This window comes from Xiphias gladius, chromosome 20, assembly GCF_016859285.1.
Source record: "Xiphias gladius isolate SHS-SW01 ecotype Sanya breed wild chromosome 20, ASM1685928v1, whole genome shotgun sequence".
NCBI classification, from domain to species: Eukaryota; Metazoa; Chordata; class Actinopteri; order Istiophoriformes; family Xiphiidae; genus Xiphias; species Xiphias gladius.
Window position 1 is genome coordinate 24,871,969 of NC_053419.1, and position 21,382 is coordinate 24,893,350.

General features: G+C 46.6%; 1 protein-coding gene across 4 annotated transcripts; it reads left to right on the forward strand.

Annotated features, from left to right (window-relative positions):
* The first annotated feature begins 1,337 nt into the window (after positions 1 to 1,337).
* On the forward strand, positions 1,338 to 20,739 carry dmtn (dematin actin binding protein). 4 transcript variants are annotated; one of them, XM_040156501.1, is made up of 16 exons: positions 1,338 to 1,466; positions 7,336 to 7,384; positions 9,376 to 9,456; positions 9,548 to 9,691; positions 10,267 to 10,311; positions 12,328 to 12,436; positions 12,804 to 12,848; positions 12,933 to 13,067; positions 13,160 to 13,254; positions 14,714 to 14,819; positions 14,913 to 14,962; positions 15,613 to 15,658; positions 16,558 to 16,565; positions 16,907 to 16,972; positions 17,983 to 18,063; positions 18,960 to 20,739. In XM_040156501.1, the coding sequence occupies exons 2-16, from the start codon at positions 7,376 to 7,378 to the stop codon at positions 19,071 to 19,073; spliced, it is 1,134 nt and encodes a 377-aa protein (XP_040012435.1). In that variant the 5' UTR covers positions 1,338 to 1,466; positions 7,336 to 7,375; the 3' UTR covers positions 19,074 to 20,739. The 4 variants fall into 4 exon arrangements, with proteins under 4 accessions (XP_040012435.1, XP_040012436.1, XP_040012438.1 ...); XM_040156502.1 differs by lacking the exon at positions 17,983 to 18,063; XM_040156504.1 differs by lacking the exon at positions 16,558 to 16,565 and having other exon boundaries at positions 18,960 to 19,057.
* Positions 20,740 to 21,382: the final 643 nt, after the last annotated feature.

Sequence of the window (21,382 nt, forward strand, 5' to 3'; positions counted from 1 at the left end):
TTTCCGTAACTGTAACGGAGTCATAATGCTGCGGCTGGGCCCTGGCGGGTCGTTTTCGGCAGACTTTCATCAGACGGAGTGAACCATCTCGCTGTTTTGTTTTGGGTTTGTTTCTTTTTTACGCTCTGTGCTCCACTTTGACACCGTAGTGACGTCACGCATTTAAAGGGCCAGTGTCAGGGTTAAAAACGAGTTTTTAAGATTCTAATTTTACCGGTTAAATTTCTCATAAAACGCAAATTTTCAGGTAAAAAGAAAAATACCAAACGTCCTGGTTTTCAGGAAAGAGGTCAAACAGCTCACTGACTTGATCGGCTATTCTTTAAACCCAAAGCCTGTTTTTTGTTTTGAATCTTTATGTGAATTGTAACTTACACTAGATCCGATTTATTGAGTTTTTCCTTTGTGAACAAAATAATGTCTACTCTGCTTGTGGTCGTGTTGTGGTACCAGGAAAAAGGCTGTTAAACCCATCAGACTGTTTAACAGATAAAACTTATTTTTATGTCTTGCTTTTATTCACATCTATGACTTATTTTAAAAAACAGGGTATAAGTATATATATCCTATGTCCTATATATATATATATATATTATATATATAAATATATAGGATTGTATATCTTTAAATAAGACAGGTTGAATCCCGGTTGCTATGACGAGGAATCAACGACTTGAATCCTCTGCGGTTAATTCTGCCACCTTGTGGCCAAAACGACGAAGTTCACCTTCTCCCATTTCTGTCTCTTCTGGCCAGAAACCGTCTGTTTTTTGTTTGTTTTTTTTGTTTTGTTTTTCTCTGTGTTTGGCCCTAGATCAATACCACGCAACTGTAAATGACGTTATGTTGATTTGTTGTTTCCATCAATAAATCAATTACTCTCCTCTGTGCACAATGTAGTGTTTAATGGGACTGCAGGAGTAAATTAAGATCAATTAAGATGAGACCAAAGATAAGACAAGATAATAGCAAATGACACATATCACACACACACACACACACATCAATGTCGGAAGTAACGAATTACATACATGTAATCTCGCTACTGAATATTGTAGCAGGTCGTTTTCTGCGTAGACCGACTTGAATTTTTTGGATTTTAAAACGTCCCTGGGTCTGTTTTTGGCGCGGGGCTTGTTTCGGCCTCGGGAGGAGACTTGATCGTGGGTCTTGGAGGCAGAGACATTATGCTACGTCATAACACAGCGGTGACTGTCCCCCTCCTCACCGGAGTGGAGCAAGAGGAAAACAGCTTCCTCCTCCTCCTCCTCCTCCTCTCGCTGGGGCCACAGCAGCCCCCAGCCCGCGCCTTTAAAGCAGGCTGCAGCCGCATCACATAGCACCTCCTCCTCTTCCTCCTCCTCCTCCTCCTCCTCCGGCGAGGAGCGTCACCGTCGGTGTCCTGGATGCGTTCGGCCGGATCTCACCCAGCCTGCAGCCCGTGATTCATTCTACGCCGTTTGGAGGTAAGAGCGGCTTCTCCCCCCCCCGAATAACGACGGGGAATCCAACGCTCAGATCCCGTGTGTTTGCCGCGTTTCACCCGGGATCCGCCGGGTTGTGTTTCTATCGTGGGGCCGCAGACGCACTTGTCTCCGCACCCTCCTCGCGCTCCCCCTTTCATCCGCCTCAGTGAGCCACGGAAACCGAAGGCCACGCGATCTGCGGCGAGATGCTGCTTTACCGTCGAGGCACCGTTTCACACCTGCTCTTCGTCATGTGTCGGATGCTGTTTATCACAGCCCCCCCCCCGGGACAGACCCCCGCAGCTTCTGCCCGATTCCGAATCGTAGAGCGCGCAGTTTAATTCTGATTAGATATGGATCTGTCACCAGATGTGATTGGGCCAGATGTTATCAAACGTGTCGGCTTCAAACAGCCGTCATTTCCCTCCTGGGATTGGGTTCCTGGTTATCGTTTGGTCTATGAAACGCCAGAAGCCCGAGGGAGACGCTGGCTATAATTTCCCGCGACCCGAGGTGGTGTCTTCAAATCGCGTTTTACTGGGATGCGAACCGGAGCAGAGCACGAAAACCCCGGCGTGTGGGGAAGGAGGAAGCGGCCCGCGTCTGCCAGGCTTTTACGGCCGCATTTGACGACTCTCGGCTTCGTTACTGGGTCGGAACCGGGGGCAGGTTCCCGGAGCCCTCGGGGGAAACCGGCAGAGATTCACATTCGAAGCGGCTGGAATCAGCAAAGTGCTTTTGCTTCCAGAAATGACGAAACCTATCAATCAGCCGAATCTTCCATCCATCAGCTAATCACTGATCTGGTCGCTTCCCAGTTCATTGAGGTCCTCGAGTGAAGACCTTCCCCTGATAAAATCTGGTTTCGAGCAGAGCAATGGTTGCTGCAGTGGTTCATGGATTGGAAACCGTCCTGTGGGACTTGGGGCTTTTCTTTGGCCTCCTGCATCTCACTCCTGCTGCTCATGCTCCCAAAACCGAGCTGATTTCACCACAGAGCTGACACAAGGAGTCAGTTTTGAAGGTTACGTCACTTTCCAAAGACGATTAGACAAATATTTGCTGGTTCCACCCTCAGATGTGTTTTCTCCGTCTTATATCCGAGTGATTCAATGGGTTTGGGTTTTAAAGACGTCGTCCTGGACTCTTCGCTGTTTTTACCAACATTTTAGACTGAAAAAATAATCAATTACTCGTGAAACTAATCAGTAGCTGAAACAATAATGAACAGTAATTAGCTGCAGCCTCAGTAACAGCGAGTCTTTCTGAAATTGTTATTGTGATATTGCGTAAAAACCTCCTGTCTGAATTTGTACATTTACTCAATCACTAGAAGAGTGTGTTTAAATCGTGTGTGTGTGTGTGTGTGTGTGTGAGGACTAATGGACCCCCCCACCACACACACACACACACACACACTGAGCCCGCTCTGGCAGTTGAGAGCTCTTAGTGATAAGACTATCGGACACACAGAGCACTCAGACTGCTGCCGCTCAGATGGATGGATCAGTCGGTGGAGGAACGTAACCAAGTACATTTACCTGAGTACTGTGCTGAAGTACCATATCGAGCCGCTTGCACTTCACTCAAGTATTTATTTTACATTTCCACCTTTCAGATCGATGTACTTTTTACTGCTCTGCATTTATCTGACAGATACAGTCTCTGGTTACTCTGCAGGTTAAGATTTTTACACACAAAAACCTGTAGTGCATCAATAAAATGTCTTTGAGAAAAGGTGCGATGAGGCCTCGTGGATCTATATGGGGTCAGTGATCCACTGATGGATGGTGGCAGCGAGTCGGCCTTAAAAGTAATGAGGGGGTGTTGAGTTCGGTCTTCACCGGGGAGCCAGTGCAGTGACGCCGGGCCGATATGAGAACGCGCTGGAGCCTTAATTAACTCCGCTACTGCTTCCCCTTCTTAAACGAGAATACAGAGCTTCACAACAGGCCACACCAGAGCAGACAGAGCGGCGGGCGATTTGTACAAGCTGTTGGAACAATAAGGAAAAGATGTTGTTAGCCGGAGCAGATCAGGACTGTCCCACCAGAGGCCAGGTCCACATCCAGAGTCCCACCTGTGGTTCAGGCAACAACAGCCCTTTGGTTCAGGTTCAGGAAAGATGGTGGATTTGGTTCAATGTAAATAAACAGGTCGGATCTGAAGTCACCAGATCAGGATCTTTCCCGAACCTGAACCGGGCGCCGTGAGAGTCTAAACAGAACCACAAACCAGTTTAATGATGCTGGACTCACTACAGGTGGATGTTGCGCTGCAGGATCAGATATTCTGGTGGAAAACAAACACGTTGTCTGTGAACATTTGACTGATTCGTTCAGTATCAACATTATTTGCGACTTGTCAAATACGTAAATTAACAACATTTCCTCCTCGTGTTAATTGAGAATGTGATCCGGTCGCAGTTTCGTTTCCTACAAAACATATTTGTTGTTGCGGTTCAGTTGTAAAGAAACATCATTTCTAGGAGACAGAGTTGCATCGGCGTAACAATGATAAGAGACACAGAAAAATGTACGCGTGATGTGTCCTAAAAGGAGGCGAGTGGGAGAATAAGTCTGGACCCAGAATAGAGCCTTGGGGAACTCCACAGTTTAGAGGAGCACAGTCTGATGTTGTATCACCAACGGATACAAAGGGCTTACGATCGGATAAATAGTCTGTTATCGCCACCCTCTTCCTCAGATGATCAAACAAAGTGTTAAAGTGGTCAGTGGTGTGAGCAGAGAGCCGGAGAGTCCAAAATGGAGGAAGCTGTCGTAGCTTACTAGCTTAACGGGGGAAACCTCGAGCCTGGCTCTGTCCAAAGGTGACAAAATCCAGCCAACGGCACTAACATATAACCTATTAATCTGTCAGCCCTAGAGACGCTGGCAGGTGGATTTTTATTACATGTGAACAGAGCCAGGCTGGCTGCTAACCCCCGGTTTCCAGCCTTTATGCTGAGCTAAGCTAACTAGCTGCTGGTTCATAGTGTACCGTGCAGACATGAGAGAGGGATCAGTCTGAACATCTGAATCTCAGACAGGGAAGGAGCGGATTTCCCGAATGCAGGAGTATTTTTCCAGTGCCGTATTTCTGCTTTGATTGAAGTAAGAGATCTGACTACGTCTTCCACCTCTGGTAACAGGACTAGAAGATTGATCTGTATCTCTGTCCAGAGGAAAACATCCGTCTGCACTGCACAGATGATGAAAGCTGCTTCCCAGGAAGCACAGATCAGGTTCGGCTGAGGACAACGGGCAGCGGAAAGATCCTCTCTCACTGATCTGGTGTCAGTTTATTGGCGTGACGACATTTGATGGTTAGGAACAGAAGGAGAATCTCTCCCGCCTGCGTTTGGTTGATTCTCTGGAGGGAGGAGCGTAACCACAGCAGTAACTGTCGAGGACCGGCTGGGCGTCGGCCTGGCTGGGCGAGCTGATAAACAGGAGAGGGCGGGGAGGGGGGGAAAGGGAGGGGAGGGAGAGGAAGACGATGGGCGGGATGAAGATGGAGATGGAGGAGCAAGAAGAGGGAGGGTGAAGCAGATGAAAGAGAAGTCACAACGTGAGGGGGGGTTCACAGGAAGTGGGGATTTTTGGGCGGAGGATATCCTTAGCAGACGCTCTCATGTTGTTTAGGTACAAGGTGTGTTTCCTGTGAGAAGGACTGCAGCTGGTCCCCCCCCCTCCACCTCCACCTCCACCTCCACCTCCACCATCCGTCCCCCGAGGAGGCTCTGATAACAGCCAGGCGTAAATCTGATTCTCAGTGTTGTCTTACACACAGTCTCCTTGTCCCCATCGTCCCAGCCTCACCCCGAGGGACGAACTGTATGTCTGGGTTAGGAAGGTTTCAAACGGGATCATTTGTTCTGAGCAAGGACGATCCGACTGGGATTTCAGCGTCGGAAGAGAAACATTATTTCTCCAGTAACTGGAGAAACTCCCAGTGGTGGAAAGTAACTAAGTACATTTAGTCAAGTACTGTACTTTTGAGGAGTGGTTCCAGTTTATGCCACGTCAATACTGCTACTCCACCAAATTTCAGAGGGAAATATTGAACTTTCTACTGCACCACATTTATCTGACAGCTGTAGTTACCAGTTACCGTTCAGATTAAGATTTTTATATAAAAACACATGATAATCTTAGAGATGATTCTACTAAAGATTAAAGTAAAAGTCCCAGTCTTTTTGGCCTGTCACAAGCGGTCACTGATAGACCTGTTTTTTTATCAACACGTACACGTAGACAGCAGCTGCGACGCCAGCGTCATTGTTCTCAGGATTAAGAGGTACCTCCACTAGGGGGCGGGTCAGGGCCTGGTCGTCCCCGGGCCAGAGCAGAACATCTGTCCTGCGAACCTCTGTCATCGTCGAGAATCGCGGCGGAGGAAACGGCAGCGGTGACTTCGTGGATGCTGAGTTTCTCTTCAGAGCTTTCTGCCGTCGTCGGGGCGATGGAGATCCGCTGCTGACCTTACTCTCCGATACCGCCCCCCGCAGGTCGTGTGCTGAGCTGCATCGCATGGAAGCGTCGCCACCCACGTGACTCGTGACACGTGGCTCTCGTTAGCTGCTTATGTTAATAAAAACTACTGTAATCTCACCACAGGGTCCATTTAGTGGCTGTTCTGGAACGTGTCACGTGATCCTCTTCAGCACGTGTGCTCTGCCCACTGGTCATTGAACTGTAGATGTTTGAATTTCCATTTGTCAGAGCAGTTGAAAGACGGAAAACTGTGAAAAACTGGAAAAGGCATTTACAAGAACGATCTCACCACGGGTCAGTTTACAGGAGTCATACACATTTTGGTAAATGGATGATGGACCAGTTTTCATGACCAAACATTCTGTGACGTCTCTGTATGGATAAAAGTACATTCAGTACTAAAGTAATTCAGCGTCCAGGTGAAAAAGGAGGGAAAAAACTCGTTTTTCATGAGCGTACGAACCCTGAATTTAAATACCTGTTCTGGAGCTTTCTATCAAAAACATGATCGGCCGATGGAGTTTTAAATCTGAACATGTAAATCTAATCGTTTTAATTCACAAAGTCACGAAAACAGATCTTTTTCGCGGTAGCCATTTTGGCATGTCACAGCAGGAAAAGCACAGATGTTACTAACAACATTAAAAATGGCCGCATCCCATTCAGTTCACCAGTCCCAGGGCTCTGGTCCACTGGGACGCTTAAAGGGAAGAGGGTCAGCGTTAATGCTGTTGGTCCCTCCTGTGCTTTTCATGCCGCGACCATGGATGGAGTACGGAACGGGCCTACTGGGTACAGGCCCAGGGGTCCGGGGGGTCAGGGGGGCCCCTGGAGACACATAAACAGACACAGACACAAAACAACTACAAAACAACCACAGACAAAGAGATGCTGAACAACGACTAAGAGAAGCAAAATGACAAAAAAAAAGACGCAGAACAACGAAGAAGAGACACAGAACAACCACAAAAAGACGGAAAACTACCCCAAAGAGACACACATCGACCACACAGACACACAGAATGACCGAACAGTCATTTTATCATGGCTCTCTTGCTCCTACTGTATGTGGGAGGGGTGGGGGGTCTTTACATGTCTGTGCTCAGGGGCCCATGGTCTCATAATCCATCCGTGGCTATGACGAGATAAAATGTCTGCTGTTTAAGATATTCAACAAAGTTAGCATTTCCGTTTCATTCCTATTTTAAAAACTGCAGCAGGAATGAAACACGATTACTTTGCTTTTTCCTCAGACTCCAGATCGAGATGAGTCATTCCCAAACTCGTTCGCTCACCACGGCACCTGGCATGAGATACTGTATAATGGCTACCGCATTTGCTGATTGTCTCTCTATCTTCTGCTCTCTCTCCAGCCGGTTAAAAACCAGAGAGGAGGAAGGTTTCTCTCCAGCCATGCAGAAGGTAATCAGTCATCCTGCTGGCATTTGTAGGTGACAGGCGGGGAGGGGAAAAAGTAGACACATCCGTGAAAACCCGTCAACAGGTGCGGGACCAAGCAGTGGGGGCCATGGCAAATCGGGACACTGCTCTTTTCGTTTTTTTCCATCATTTCTGTTAGTATTAAGAAAATTGTACTCATCGGGGTCATTGCTGAGAATTAAGTCCAGAGAAACCAGAATCAGGAGCGGTCAGGCGATCAGACAGGTTGGAGACAAACCAGAGTCTGTCCCCAGAGTGTCCGAGCGCAGACCTCACGCCTGGAGACTGCAGTTCTGCAGGCCAGTGGCGAGACAGTCGAGTCTCCGGTCGCATGGGGTGCTTCACCTCCGGAGAGTTTTGAAGCTGGAGGAGGTACTTCTCCGGGGTGCTCCTGGTTCTGGTATTCAAAGCCACGTTCATTTTTCCCGCTTTCGGTTTGGATGGGCAGGAAACTCTCGGGGTCGAATCATCTGAGACCAAAAGATGAACAACTGTGTTAGGAAATATCTGGCTCTTTGATAAAAACGTACAAGAAGCCTGTGGACATAACAGAACTGACTACGACTCCCAGGGCTCTTCACATTTCACTAATCTATTAGCAGCCTTGTTTCCCTACAAACTTTATTTAACCAGATCTGGGACCGTTCACAGCTTCTCTGCTCGGGACTTTAAGCAGCGTTAATTTAATCTTGTTTGTCAGATACATTCACTACTTTAATGTGAAGGGGGTAAAAGACATTCACTAATGCTAAATTAGCTAAATAAATACCACCTGGCCAGTCCAGGACCATAGAAGCATGTGAAACAGGTTAAAAGACACAAAAAAACAATCCTGTGTGGTGTTGTCCATGTCGGTGTTTGATTGAAGTGAATTACATGTGTTTAAACTCAAACCGCTTTCAAAACTTAGGCATGAAATACCACAAATAAAAAGTATTTTACAATACTTTTGCTTTAACAGCACGTTAGCTTGCTCACGTTGAACATCGACATGAAGCTGAACCCCATCAATTATTTTTCACAACTTGCCGATGTTGATGTTAGTGGGATTTTGTAGTAAACACGAGCCTAAATTCACACTGCTTTCAAAACATATACAACAAATAGAAAAATGAAAAAGGTTTTTGAAGTATTTTTAACTCCATCCTGCTCAGGATGAGAAAGTTATGGTTCTGTAACTTTGGTGACAAATACAGAATCAGTGTATACACGACATTAATCTTTAATGGTGTGGGCTCTCACTAGGATTAACAATTAGCATTCAGTTGAACCTTTCAAAACCTCGTACATAAAATAGAAAAATAAAAATGATTCCAGTATTTTAAAGGCGTAACGGCACCGTAACTTTCATGGAAAACATCGTTGCATACAGCAGTTTAACATTTAACAGCACATTAGCTTACTAGCATGTGTTAGCATGTTTGTTGGTATACGTAAGATGCTTTCAAAACATCTAGAGTACATATTACAGAACAATAAAAAGCTTTTTACAGTATTTTTGAACTTCTTCCCGCTCAGGATGAGAAACCTGTGGTTCTGTAACTTCTGTGCCAACTTGCTAATGTAGATGTTAATGTGATTTTGAATCACACAGCCTCAAGCTACTTTCAAAACAACAGGAGAATGAGAAATATTTGTTTTTGAGGGGTAACGGCACCGTAAACACTATGTCACCGTATCTTACAGGCTGGTCTTTAACGACACGCTAACAAACGTTAAACATTAGCATCGAGTGGAACCCTGGGTTTGTTATTTTCTCAACTTGCTAATGTTAAACTGCTAACACTAATAAAAGACTGAAGATGAGTTTAACGTTAGCATAGTTAAAGTACAGTTAGATTCTCATTCTGTTTCACTGTTGTCTGTGTGTTTCCAGGTCCGGCTGAGTGTTATTATTACTGATAGAAAATAAAACCTGGCAGGTAATAAACTGGAATGATTTCACCTCCTAAATGTTTCTGTTGGCGTCACAGGTGGAGGGACGGGTAACCCCGGTCAACCTGCCTTCTTCCAGGGGCCCAAGCACCCCGGGATCTCCCGCCAGTAGCATCACGGTATGCTTACACCTGCTCAGACACACCTGTATTATCAGTCCTCACACACACGCTAACCTGTTATCTCCGTGTGTGTGTGTGTCCTGTTCAGGCCCGCGTGAACGACCAGGTGGTGGGCTACAGAGACCTGGCAGCTCTGCCCAGGGATAAAGCCATCCTGCAGGTGGAGAGACCAGACCTGATGACCTACCAACCCCACCTCAGCTTCTCCCCGCTCGACCCGCCACGCAGAGAGGTACACGGACACATTAAACACAGGTTAAATTAACTGCTGCCATTATACAAGTGGTTTTACCCAACGAAGACAAAACACAGTAACTACAGACCTGGTCAAAATTAAGTAAAGACCAGAATCGGACCTTGTGGTATGTGTGTGATCTTGACATCGAATTTAAACAAACAGAATCATGTCTTCTGTAACATTTAATAATCCGGACTAAATAAGCAACGATGAAGAGGTCAAAACTCAAGTGACACTTTGTCATTTCTAAGAACTAGGGACGGTAAATAATCAAAATATTCACATTTCTTTCAACCAAACTAGTTCAAAAGGACAAGGAAACTGAAAGAACACATTTTCTTGGATGCTGCGTTTTCCATTTGCATTTCCTGAGTATTATCCAAAGGCAGGTCCAGATATCTGCATTTTTTTAGGCATTATGCAGGTTCTGTGGCAGAAAAAGGTATGAAACGATCCTCCAGCCTGAAAACCCTTTTTTTCCTCAACATAACTGTTTATGTAGTAACTGATCCCTGCCTTTGTGCTACATGTGTTATATTGTGTTGTGATTGTGTTTCTGTGATCTACAGCGATCCCTCTCTCCTCCATCCACATCTCCTACCATGTCTCCTGAGGTAAGACCCACAGTAAACCGGTTCAGTGGCTTTGGACAAAGATGAATGGATGTTGTCTGTTAATTAATATTATTTGGAAATGTTTAAGTCCGACGCTATTTCGCACTCACCCCTCATGTAGCACATGTTACAGGTAGCTTTCATTGCCCAACTCGTCACTCCGCCGTCAACATCCTGGACACACGGCTGTAGTCTGACACCGATACATGACGGTACCGTTGATGGGGGACAAACAGTCCCACAAAAAGATAACGATAACAGTTCGCTGTACATCAAAATGAAATGGGAGCCTCGACGTTGAAAATGATATTAACTTCAGAAGGGAGCTGGTATATAGTAATGAATAAACAATCTGTCTGAACACTCAAAGCCGAGAGGTCAGTGAACACTTGGTTGATCATGTTTCTTACAGTAGATGAACCCGTGGTGAACCTTTTAAAATCTTCCATGCATCACTGACGGGTCATAACCCAGATGTTTTGAAACAACAGTGGTCTGACCGATGCCTTCATGTCCTTGTCTTGCTGCTGAGCGTCAATCACTGCTTTGTCTCCGTCGCAGTGGTAAAAATGTGACATTTAATGCCTCTAGTTTCCCTGCAACACCGAGAACAGAAAGTGTCTCTGTTGAGTTGGCTGTAACCTCACTGATGCTTTCCATCAGACATGAATATAGTTCAGTCTTCTGCTGTGGTGCCTGTAAAGCCCAATCAAATTATGATTCAGGGATAGATGACACTGGCCGGAAAATACTCCTGAGAACCAGCGTCAGCGTCAGTTTCACTTTCATTTCTACCAAAGCGGCGCCTGTAGTGGCTTTTAACCGATCACTACTCACTGCTCCACCTGCAGGACTCTATGAAAAGCCACATGAATATGCACGTATGATATATCTATCAACAGAGTCTCATCCTGCCAGTCATCGTGGTCTTTTACAAAAGAAATGCCTGGTCGCAGAAATAATCCAGCTGCAATGCACCTCAGAGGGTGGAAATGGAACCTTAAAAACCTTAAACGGTGAGTTTCCACCGTCAAAGTAGTAGTTGTCATAAATCCTTTACAACTTTGTGTCCAAAGTCATCGCAAGGATCTAGTGATGAAGAACAGTCACGTTGTTGAAATTCGGACAGACCGTCTCTAGAGGCCAACTTTATTTGTGTAGCACCTTTCAAACGCAGAGGCAGTTTGAAGTAGGTGAAGGTGATTAGGACAACACTTAAAAACACAACGAAGGGAAAATCAAACCGGACGGCCGACAGATTAAGCCCCATTTTAACCACAAATCGGTCGACCTGACTCATTTGGGGATCGGCCCGATCGGCTGTCGTTTGACGTTCAGTCCGACATCTGATCGACGTCTGACTGGAGGACGATGGGCTGGATTTCTGGCAGGTCAGACATTGTGGTTTTCTGTCTGCAGTTTTTTTCTTGCAGTTCAATGGTTCGATTTACACCCCGGCAGCTGTCAAAACATTTGTTGTAACTGCAGTGATCTTGTTTCATATTATTGCTTTAGTATATTACATGTTGTGGCTAAAACCGTTGACCAACTCGGAACCCGTTGTGATATAAAAACTGAACTTTGCTGCAGAACACACAACCGAACATCTTCAGACCATCTGCAGCTGCATGTTTTTTCTTGCTTTTCCTTCCAACACAAAGTATTAAGCAACGCCGCATTTCTCTTTTTTTCATATTTATACATTTTTGAGGATTGAGTCACGTTGTTTGAATGGAACTTTATTGAAATAGTTGATCAGGGTTTCTGTGTTTTTGTTCAGTGTGAGCAGCCACACTGTGACCAGTCGACCGATATAACAGTTTTAAAGTCGCGGGTTCTGGTCGTGCGGAAAGGACGATTAAGACGTGTTGTCAACACAGCTTATAAGATTAATCTGCCCAGCTTCAGTATCTGTGTGTGTGTGTGTGTGTGTGTGTGTGTGTGTGTGTGTGTGTGTGTGTGTGTGTGTGTGTGTGTCTGTGTGCGTGCGTGCGTGCGTGTGTGATTATTTTTCAGGTGAAGGCACGCAGAGCAGAAAGTGAGAGTGGTTCTCCTGGAGGATCCACTCTGCAGCTTAATGCTGGACGCAAGATCAGTGCCAGCCTGCAGCATTTCCACAGACCGGGTAACACACACACACACACACCTTTTAATGAAAAGGTCATTACATTTTCCAGTCAATTAATTCTATTTCCTAAATTCCTTTCCTTAATATTTTGAAACTATGAATTCATCATTCATAGGATTATCAATTATTGATGTGATTGATCAATTTATTTAATTTTGGTTTTAAGGTTAACTGATTATAAATAAACAAACAGTATCAAAAGCGTCATAGTAGTTTTGATTAGTGAGTAATTCTGCGTTTTTGGTATAAATGCTCACACATGGAGCGACATTGCAGTTGGACTAAATGATGTCATTTTAATACTGACACCCCCGGACCTCCAGACTCTGACCCCTCAGTCTTAACTGGGAACCCGTTTTTTCAGATAATGGGACCAACATCTACAGGAAACCTCCCATCTACAAACAGGGTGAGCTCTTATTCATCTTTCTCGGTATTTCTTAGGGATTTTCTGCTCCGGCGCTTCCTGTGTTTACTCTCTGTGTCTCCCCAGATGTTAACAAACATCTGGAGGGCAGCGGAGTCATTCAGTCGGCAAAGTTTCCGGCAGCTCAGCCTCCAGACCCCAACCAGCCCTCCAAGATAGAGACAGAGTACTGGCCCTGCCCCCCCTCGCTGGCTGCCATGGGTAACGCGCACACACACAATCCGAGCCGCATCAACGCAGGGAGTAAGGCTGCGTTTGCAGACGGACCTAACTCTCAGGCTGAACTCTCGTAGAGATCGAGTGGAGGAAGAAGAAGCTGCAGGAGGAAGACGAGTTTGAGGACCTGACGGAGGAGGCCGAGACGCTGCAGGAGCAGGAGCTGGAAAAGGTTTGGGATTCTCCGCCGGGACCGGTGTGAAACCACTTCTCTCTTTTAGATTCTGCACGTCACGTTGTGATTAAAGCGTAACTTAACGCCAGGCCGAGATGCAGACCCGTGCTTCTCCTCTGACCCATCGTGCCGCGTTGCACCGGTGAACCGCGTCTAACTGTGACGTCACAGTGCGCCGGAGCACACCCGTGCATCGGTGCGGCGAGGGGGGAAGGTAAGCCGCCGGGGGTGCTCGAGGGGGTGTCAAGCTGTCGCCGTGTAGCTGTGATGATGTACTCGGGTGATGGCGGAAGAGCAGCTCGTCCGCGCATCTGCTCCATGACGGTGTTCGTAGTGAGCTCGGACGTCCCGTGCGAATCGCAACAGAGCTGCATCTGCTGAACTTTGACCTCAGCTGTGCTGAGTTAGGAGAGCTCAGCCAACAGCCCAACTGGTTGCGCCGCGGTTACGGGCGGATCGTCGTCCCGTTGAGATCAAATATCAGCTCTCAGCTTCGGTCTCAAGGTGCGTTACGCTGCGTTCGAGTCCGCAGAGACGGATCTGGGTTGTGGGTCGCTCTCGCTGGTGAACCCACATGTCACTGTAATGTAAAGGATTTCCCTAAAGGCTGTAAACCTAAAGAACAGTGAACCGCGATGGAGCCACTTACCTCAGAAAAAAAAAGGGTGATTGAACTTCACGAATCTTTGAAGAGTAGGACACTGTCCCGGACGTCCCTTACGCTTTATACTCACTCTGTATATTTATATTTTCAAACTGAAATAAAGGTTGTGATCTAGAAAACCTGACAACAAAATCTATTCCGGGTTTAAGAGATAGGGAGACGTTTTTTTTAACTGCTGCGACAATCAACTAACTTTAAAAAAAAAGAAGACTCTGATCTATTTTTTAATCCTCGTGTTTCCGAGTGTCTTGCTGACGGTGAGACGCCGGCCCGCTGATCTCGGTGCTACGTTTCCCTGAACATTCTTCAGATTCTTATCAAACGATCCGTGTCCTCTGGACCGTAAATAATAAATCTGACCATCTATAATCCTAAACTGGCAGGTAAGGCAGGCCGGTTTATTTCCTCGGCAGCAGTTTGACATCCACACCATGAAGGTCAGACAGAGGCGGTGTGTTATTATTTTTCTGTTTTAGGACTGAATATCTTCCACATTCGCAGACTACCTTCGCTCCGACCACTCGTCAGGACCAGGACCACGCAGTCCCGGTTTAATCGGAATCATTTTACTGAAGAGAGAAAATTATTTTTGTCTTTTACATAATATATCTTGTTAATCATCTCCTGACCAACCTGGGGGTCAGGATGGGTTTTTTTATAATGCATCAAATACATTTTTGACCATATTCAGACCTTAGGACAGACTCAGCGTCACGTTCAACCTGTCTTGACACCTGCAGGAGTAAAACCAGCACTGAGGTTCCCGTGTCTGTGTGTTTGTGGTGAATCCAGATCAAGTCCAACCTGGGCCGCCTGATCCTGAAGGAGGAGAAAGAGAAGGCTGTTCATTTCCGGAGGAAGACACAGTCGCTGCCTGACAGAACGCACATGCACACCAGTAAGACTGACCGACGGTGGCTTTCTCGCGGTCCAGTTTTTGGGTTCAGGACGATCCGTCTGAAACGAGCTTTCTTCCTCTTTTTACCTGCAGGTTTGTCAGCAGGCGCATCGAAGTCCCCCTCACGCTCAGGCTTGACCAGAGTAAGTTCCCGTGTGTGTCTACGGAGCTGCAGACTCTAGACCAGGACTCGCTAAGCCACAGGTTGAATATTGAATTAAGAGGCCAGGGGTCCGCAGACGCCTGAATATATAATAAACCTAAAAACCATATTAGTGGCCACTAGAGGCTTCAGTGTTCATCACAACCCCAGGATGAGAACAGCTGTGGTTGCATTCATTTTCTTTTATTCTGTTCTCTCGATGTCGCAAGTTAATTATTACATGATCTCGGGATGAAAAGTTATTTAAAAACTAATTATATAAAACAAAAACAAATGTATTTTAGAGATAACGATCCTGTTATCTCGACTTAATGAGGAAGACTGGGAAGATTTTTACTGAGGATTTCTTTCCCTTCTGAATCGCTCTGGTTGTGTTTGCTCTTGTTTATTAAAGGAACTCACAAAGTTTTCAGTAGGTAGAATAGATGAGATACGGCCAAAATGAAAACTGCGTGTTTGATCTCATGCAAATTGTCAGTAACTCAGCGCTGGCTGGAGAAAATGTGACTTCGGTCTAAAGAAGATGTCACCATCCACCAGTCCAGTCAGAAAACTGACCCTATGAAAGTGCATTTTGTTTTGAAATGTCGTTTCGTGCCAAAGGTGACACGATGAGTTTTGTGTTTGCAGATGCAGTCTGCAGAGTTTTCCACAGATGGAGAGAAAGGACGGTCAGGTAGGATTCTTCCCCTCATGCTCCCCTGTTCAGTTCTAAACAAATTACAAAACCGCTGCCCACATAAAGGAAACACCAACATATTCTGCAAAGAGCTGTGCTTGTGCAGCAGAAATGCATGGAGATGCATGCCGACACACACACGCACACACACACACACACACACACACACACACACACACACGCACACACACACACGCTAAGCATACCCATTTCACATGCTTCACAAACCTTATGAATACACATTCAGCTCAGTTAAGCAGATGCCTGTGCTTTACAGCGAACAGTGGCCATAGCGCTGCTTCTCTGACGGACACAGGAAAATAGTTAAGTCTTAGAAAAGCACTTTAACCTTTAACATCATCATCCAGCTGTTACACATGTTTTAATTTATAGCAGAGTTGACAAAGTGAAGATGATCCACTGATCATTTATTGTACGCCTGCTTGGATAAAATCCTTATTTTATCCTTCTATTAAAAGGATAGTTCAACGTCGATACTGACGCGTCTCTACAAGGGAGAGTAGCTAAGGTTTGTCCAAGAAGACGCTGGATTTGTCGTCGGGTGCTTTTGTGAAGAAAAGCCGCGAAAGGGTCTGAAAAGTCGGTAAATCTAGAGACAAAAGCGCTAAGTTGGCAACACTGACTGGAAACGACCCCTGGTGACAGAGTAGAAACTGTGATCAATGGTTTAATCTCAGTCAGTCAGTCACAGACATCACAGACTGATGCGGTCCAGCCAAAAACACAGAATAACACCAGACTTAAACTCTAACTGCGTCACAACATATAATCTGTACGACACCCTGAGTCTGACAGGACGTTAAGAACGCTGTGTTGATTTTTATTCCCTGTACTGGAGCTCACTGTCTTTCCTTCCTGTCATCATGTTTTTGCAGCTGCTCAGGTAAGCTCCTCAGACTGTTTGAGTGTGGCATGTGCATGGCCAGTAGCATCGGGCGTACCGTGTTTAACCCGCCGTCTCTACGGCAGCTGAACGGCTGCCAGTCTGCACTAACTGCTCCTGCACTCAGCCCGAGTTTCTGCACAGTCCTGATGCATCTGCACAAAGTCTGTGTGTGAAACCGCGTGTCTGCTAAATCTGCATCCTCACGCCATCGCCATGCATTTCTATCACAGCGCTCTTTTGGCTTGGTCTTCTCGTGGTGTGCTTATGTTTACCCGGTTTGACAGAAATGCCGTTAATGCAGTGTGCGTCGTTTTCGTTAAATGTTTGTTTCTGTGCAGAATGGAGAGGCTCGGAGGGAGAGGATGGACAGAGGAAACTCTCTGCCGAGCATCCTGGAGCAGAAGGTGAGAGCTGCCCCGGCTTCGTTTATCAAGCTCCACACACGGTCGGTTCAGTCCCGCGGCCCAGATGCTCCGCTTAACAAGTCAAAGCAAACATTAGCTCCACAACGCGGTTGACCGAGGGGGAAAAGCTGAGCTGGCGCCGTGGTCTCTCCAGAAAAAACCCAAAGGCAGCGGAGAAATTATTGATTATCTAAGAAAGGTTATAAATGGGAAAAATATGTTGAGTATAATTTGTCTAGAAGTAGGACAGTAGGACGTCGCTGTGCACAGATCAGATGTGCTGATACTGAGACACGAAGGTACAGAGATGTGGATGAAGTGAAAAAATCTGTGAATTTTGTGAACTGAAATTCAATTTTTTCTCCGCTGAAGTTCATGTTTAAAAGGTTCGTGCTGCAGATTTAGGTTGAGGATGGAGCTTTAACATGAAGCAGGAGGAGAGAAATAACTTATGAAACATAAAATCTGATTTATTTATGATCTGAATCGGATATTTAATGTTTTGTTTTAATGTAGATCTACAAAATCTGTACATTGTGTTTATGGTTGTGCGGCTTTTCATATGTATTTATTTGATTTCCGTCGCTTGATATATCCTGGGACATTATATGTCGGCCTCATACTGGGATGAGGTCGATACCAGTTGCGCTGCGGGATGCTGCCGTCTGGTTGTAGTCGATCAGTGTGTGAGTTATTCCGAGAGAGAGCGGTCGTGAAAATGACCAGACAGGAAAATCAAAGTACTCATTCGTTCACTTACGTTTTTGGGGAACTGAGCAGCAATTTCTTAAAAGCTGTTTCAAGGACTAAATCATTGTTTACCCCCCATGAGGCATAATTCAAATAGGAAAGAACATGATAAGGTGAAGGAAAATAATTGATGGAATTGATTTAGCTTGAATTCAAAGCTTCATCCTTTTATCTGAGCCCAGTCATTCATGATCAGGCTGAAGAGGTGACGTGACTTTGCTCCTGTTACAGTTAATGACATGTTCCTTTTCTCTGCTCAGATCTATCCCTACGAAGCGCTGGTTGTGACCCACAGAGGGCGCTGTAAGCTGCCGCCAGGAGTCGACCGCACTCGACTGGAGGTGTGTATCAGAGGCAGAGATGATGGTGTTACAGGGCGCGTGTGTGTGTGTGTGTTGGGGGGGGCTCGGTGCTTGGGTGCAAGTGAACGAGCTTCCGGAGGCGCTTGGCCCCGCGTGGATAATGACTCTGAAAATCCTGGGCCTGTGTCCATCACGCATCTCGGAGCAGAGAATAAATCCTAACGGCCAGAAGTTCTCCTTTATGTCCTACTTTTGGGACGAGGAGTAAAAAGCCCGTTGTGGACTTGTCTCCTTGGGTTTGAGAGGAGTCCTGACCTGTTAGAAACCGCAGCAGACTGAGATCAGACAGTGACTGAGAAAGTGAATCTGATCTTCCTCTATGACAACAGGCTTTTTTGTTTTTTCTTGACCAACCTTGTGCATGATGCTCCTTTTCTCTCAAAGATGATTTAGATCTGCAACAACCGACGGCGGCTTCCTCACCGATCAGTGTGCCGCCATGCGGCAGAACTCCCACAGTACACGCGTTGGCGTGTTTGTTAATCAATTTGATCGATTTAAAGGTACAGATAACTGATCTATATTCGAGAGATACGTTCATGCTGTGTATTTCCCAACCCCTCGGCCACATCGCAGAAGTAAAACAACGGGCAGCGTAGATGAACTGTGGGTCAGACGGTGGTGAATTGTTAAATGCACACTATGACATTTGCGCTGTGTCTGACTTCAGCATCGTCGTTTTGATTATACAACACACACGGATGACGATACACCGATTGAGTCTGGTAAAACCGCCACGTCTCACTCTCTCCCAAAGTCTCGTAGGAAGCTCAAAAACTCTCAGTCCCACACCGAGGTCGGACTGGTTTTAGTCTGACAGCTGGTTTGATGAAAACTGACCCTGATTCTCCTTCTTCCTCTTCTTCTCCTGTCAGAGGCATCTGGCTCCGGAGGAGTTCGAGCAGGTGTTCGGGATGCCGATGGCCGAGTTCGACCGCCTCTCTCTGTGGAGACGAAATGAACTGAAGAAGAAAGTCTCACTTTTCTAACAGGAAGTGACCTCGTTCCCGAAAAATACTTGACGAAGCTCCTGCTTTGAAAGGAAGAGGAGGAGAAAAACCGGGACCCAACGTCCGACATCCAGTCAACAAACACACAGAGCCATTCGTCACGTTAGTCCACGCAAACACGTCCTCCGTCCAACCGACCAACCACGTCTCTGGGTGTGCGCCGGCCCCCGAGGCTCAGACAGAGTGTTCACTGATGGCTGGTCCCGATCAACCCTTTACTCTGACTAACCTTAACTGATGCACTGACACTCACACATATTACCTGTGCTGCACTTATACTCACCACTGCTTGCAAATCCTCCTCGTCATGTGTCCACTCATCCCAGTCATCATCATCGTCATCACCGTCGTCTTCTTCTTCGTACCTGTTTTGTGTTTCTCTGTATCATGAAGCGAGATTAGCGGGTTAGCAGCCGTCATCGGGGTCTGACGCAGGTGTTCTGGTATCATGAAGCTGGTTCCCTTTCGAAACCCGTCAGAAGCAGCTGCTGACCAGTCAGATCACTGGAGAACGAAGTCGTTTTCTACAGGACGCCGACAGGGACACAAGCACTGAGTTCATAATGAAGTCACGAGTAATAAAGGACAAGAGCGACGCTCTTTAAAATGAGCAGAGCGATTACGTCTGCTCCAGCCAACGGGAGACAGAATCAGAGACAGAAGACGGTCAGTAGGATAAATGAATTCAGGCTTTTATTCCCAGTAAGACTCCTGACCGTTCCAGCTCCTACAATCTTTTTAATTGGCTTGACATTAAAAGCAAGCGCCACTGAAGTGTCCATCCGGGCTGAACGACGGCAGGTATCAGCAGAAAACCCACCTCGGTACAGGCCGTCTTGATCGATCATTGCAGATACTGGTCGTTGACCCCCGTTTAAGAGCCGGTCGGCGCTCCGTATGTTACCCTCCACCTCACGGTCACACAGATGTCCCCGTGCAGGCCTTAGTGGGGAAATGCAGCTATTTTCTACACCATTCAGCGTTGGCTTCTCACCTCACAGGTGATCTCACAGGTGCTGACCGTCAACATGTTTTCCCAGGACGAAACCGACATTGAAATCCAGTATTTCTCCATGTCCGCGGACAGCGGAGGTAGCCAGTAAAGAGGTCGGTACACGCCATCAGAAGTGCTCGTCAGGCGGTCGAATGGGGTGGGGGGGGTCCATCAAGCCGACATTCCCACTCACCTCCCTCCGCGATTGGCCAGCTGCGTGCAGGCGAGAAGGTGCGCAGGGTTTGACCTTCTCTCTCAGCTCTGTCAAATGTCCTCAGGAGAGAAAAGGTGGGCGTTGTCTCCTCGTTTAAAGGGCGTCACGTCTGCCCCCTCTCTGTGCCTTCGGGCGTGGCCGTCCAGATCGGGCGTAAACACGTTTGATTTCTGACGGGGTCGGACGCCGCGTCGTTCAAAGTGCTCCGATGTGTACTTTGTTTACGTGGAGGATTAGAAAGTTCCTTCGCCAGCGATGACATCGTGGATGGTTTGTCCAACGAACGAGCTCCGACTTTCTCTTCACAACTTTCTGCCGTCGTCGTTGCGAAGGACCAACGCCCCCAACGGACGCAGGACACGCGAGGTAGCTGGGATGCAGGCGCTGAGGCGCGGTTAAGAGGTGCCTCCTCCCGACCCCTAGCGTACGGAGCGCCAGCAGGGCCCATCGTCTAGGGTGCCTAGACGACGTGGCTTCCCTGCAGGTGTCACCGTTTCATTTGACCTCGTATTAGACGAACAGCGAACTGGACCAGTTGCTAACCAGCTTCATGATACCGGTTGTCAGGATCTCCGATGTGAAGCCAGGAAGCCAAAGAGAAACAGACTCGGTAAAACGTTCTTCGTGCTTCAGTCCTCTGATGTGTTTCTGCTCTTGACTTGAATGACAGCTGATTAATGTGAGGAGCTACCGTCACATATTAAACATATAACAGATTATAAAATCTATTTATGTGGAGCTTTGTATTTATTTGATGATTGTAAATTTTACTGCCACAGGTCTCACATTTGTCCGCTACTGTGAACTGTTTTCTTATTTTGAAAATGTTATTTTAGCTGTACAGGTGTGTATTTTCTTATTTAATGAGCACCCACTGTGTCTTTATCTCGCCACCGACATTTTCCCCACTGAGTTAGTACTAATCAACATGGTAGCGTCTGTGTTGGACCGTGTCTTGGGGTAGAAACCGTCTCTCGCCGCTCAGTCCCCGTTAATCATGCTTCGTACCATCCAGTCCTCTTTGTTTCTGTTGTGCGATGTAAGGGAGTCCAATAAATCGGAGAAAAATGTCAAGTAGCT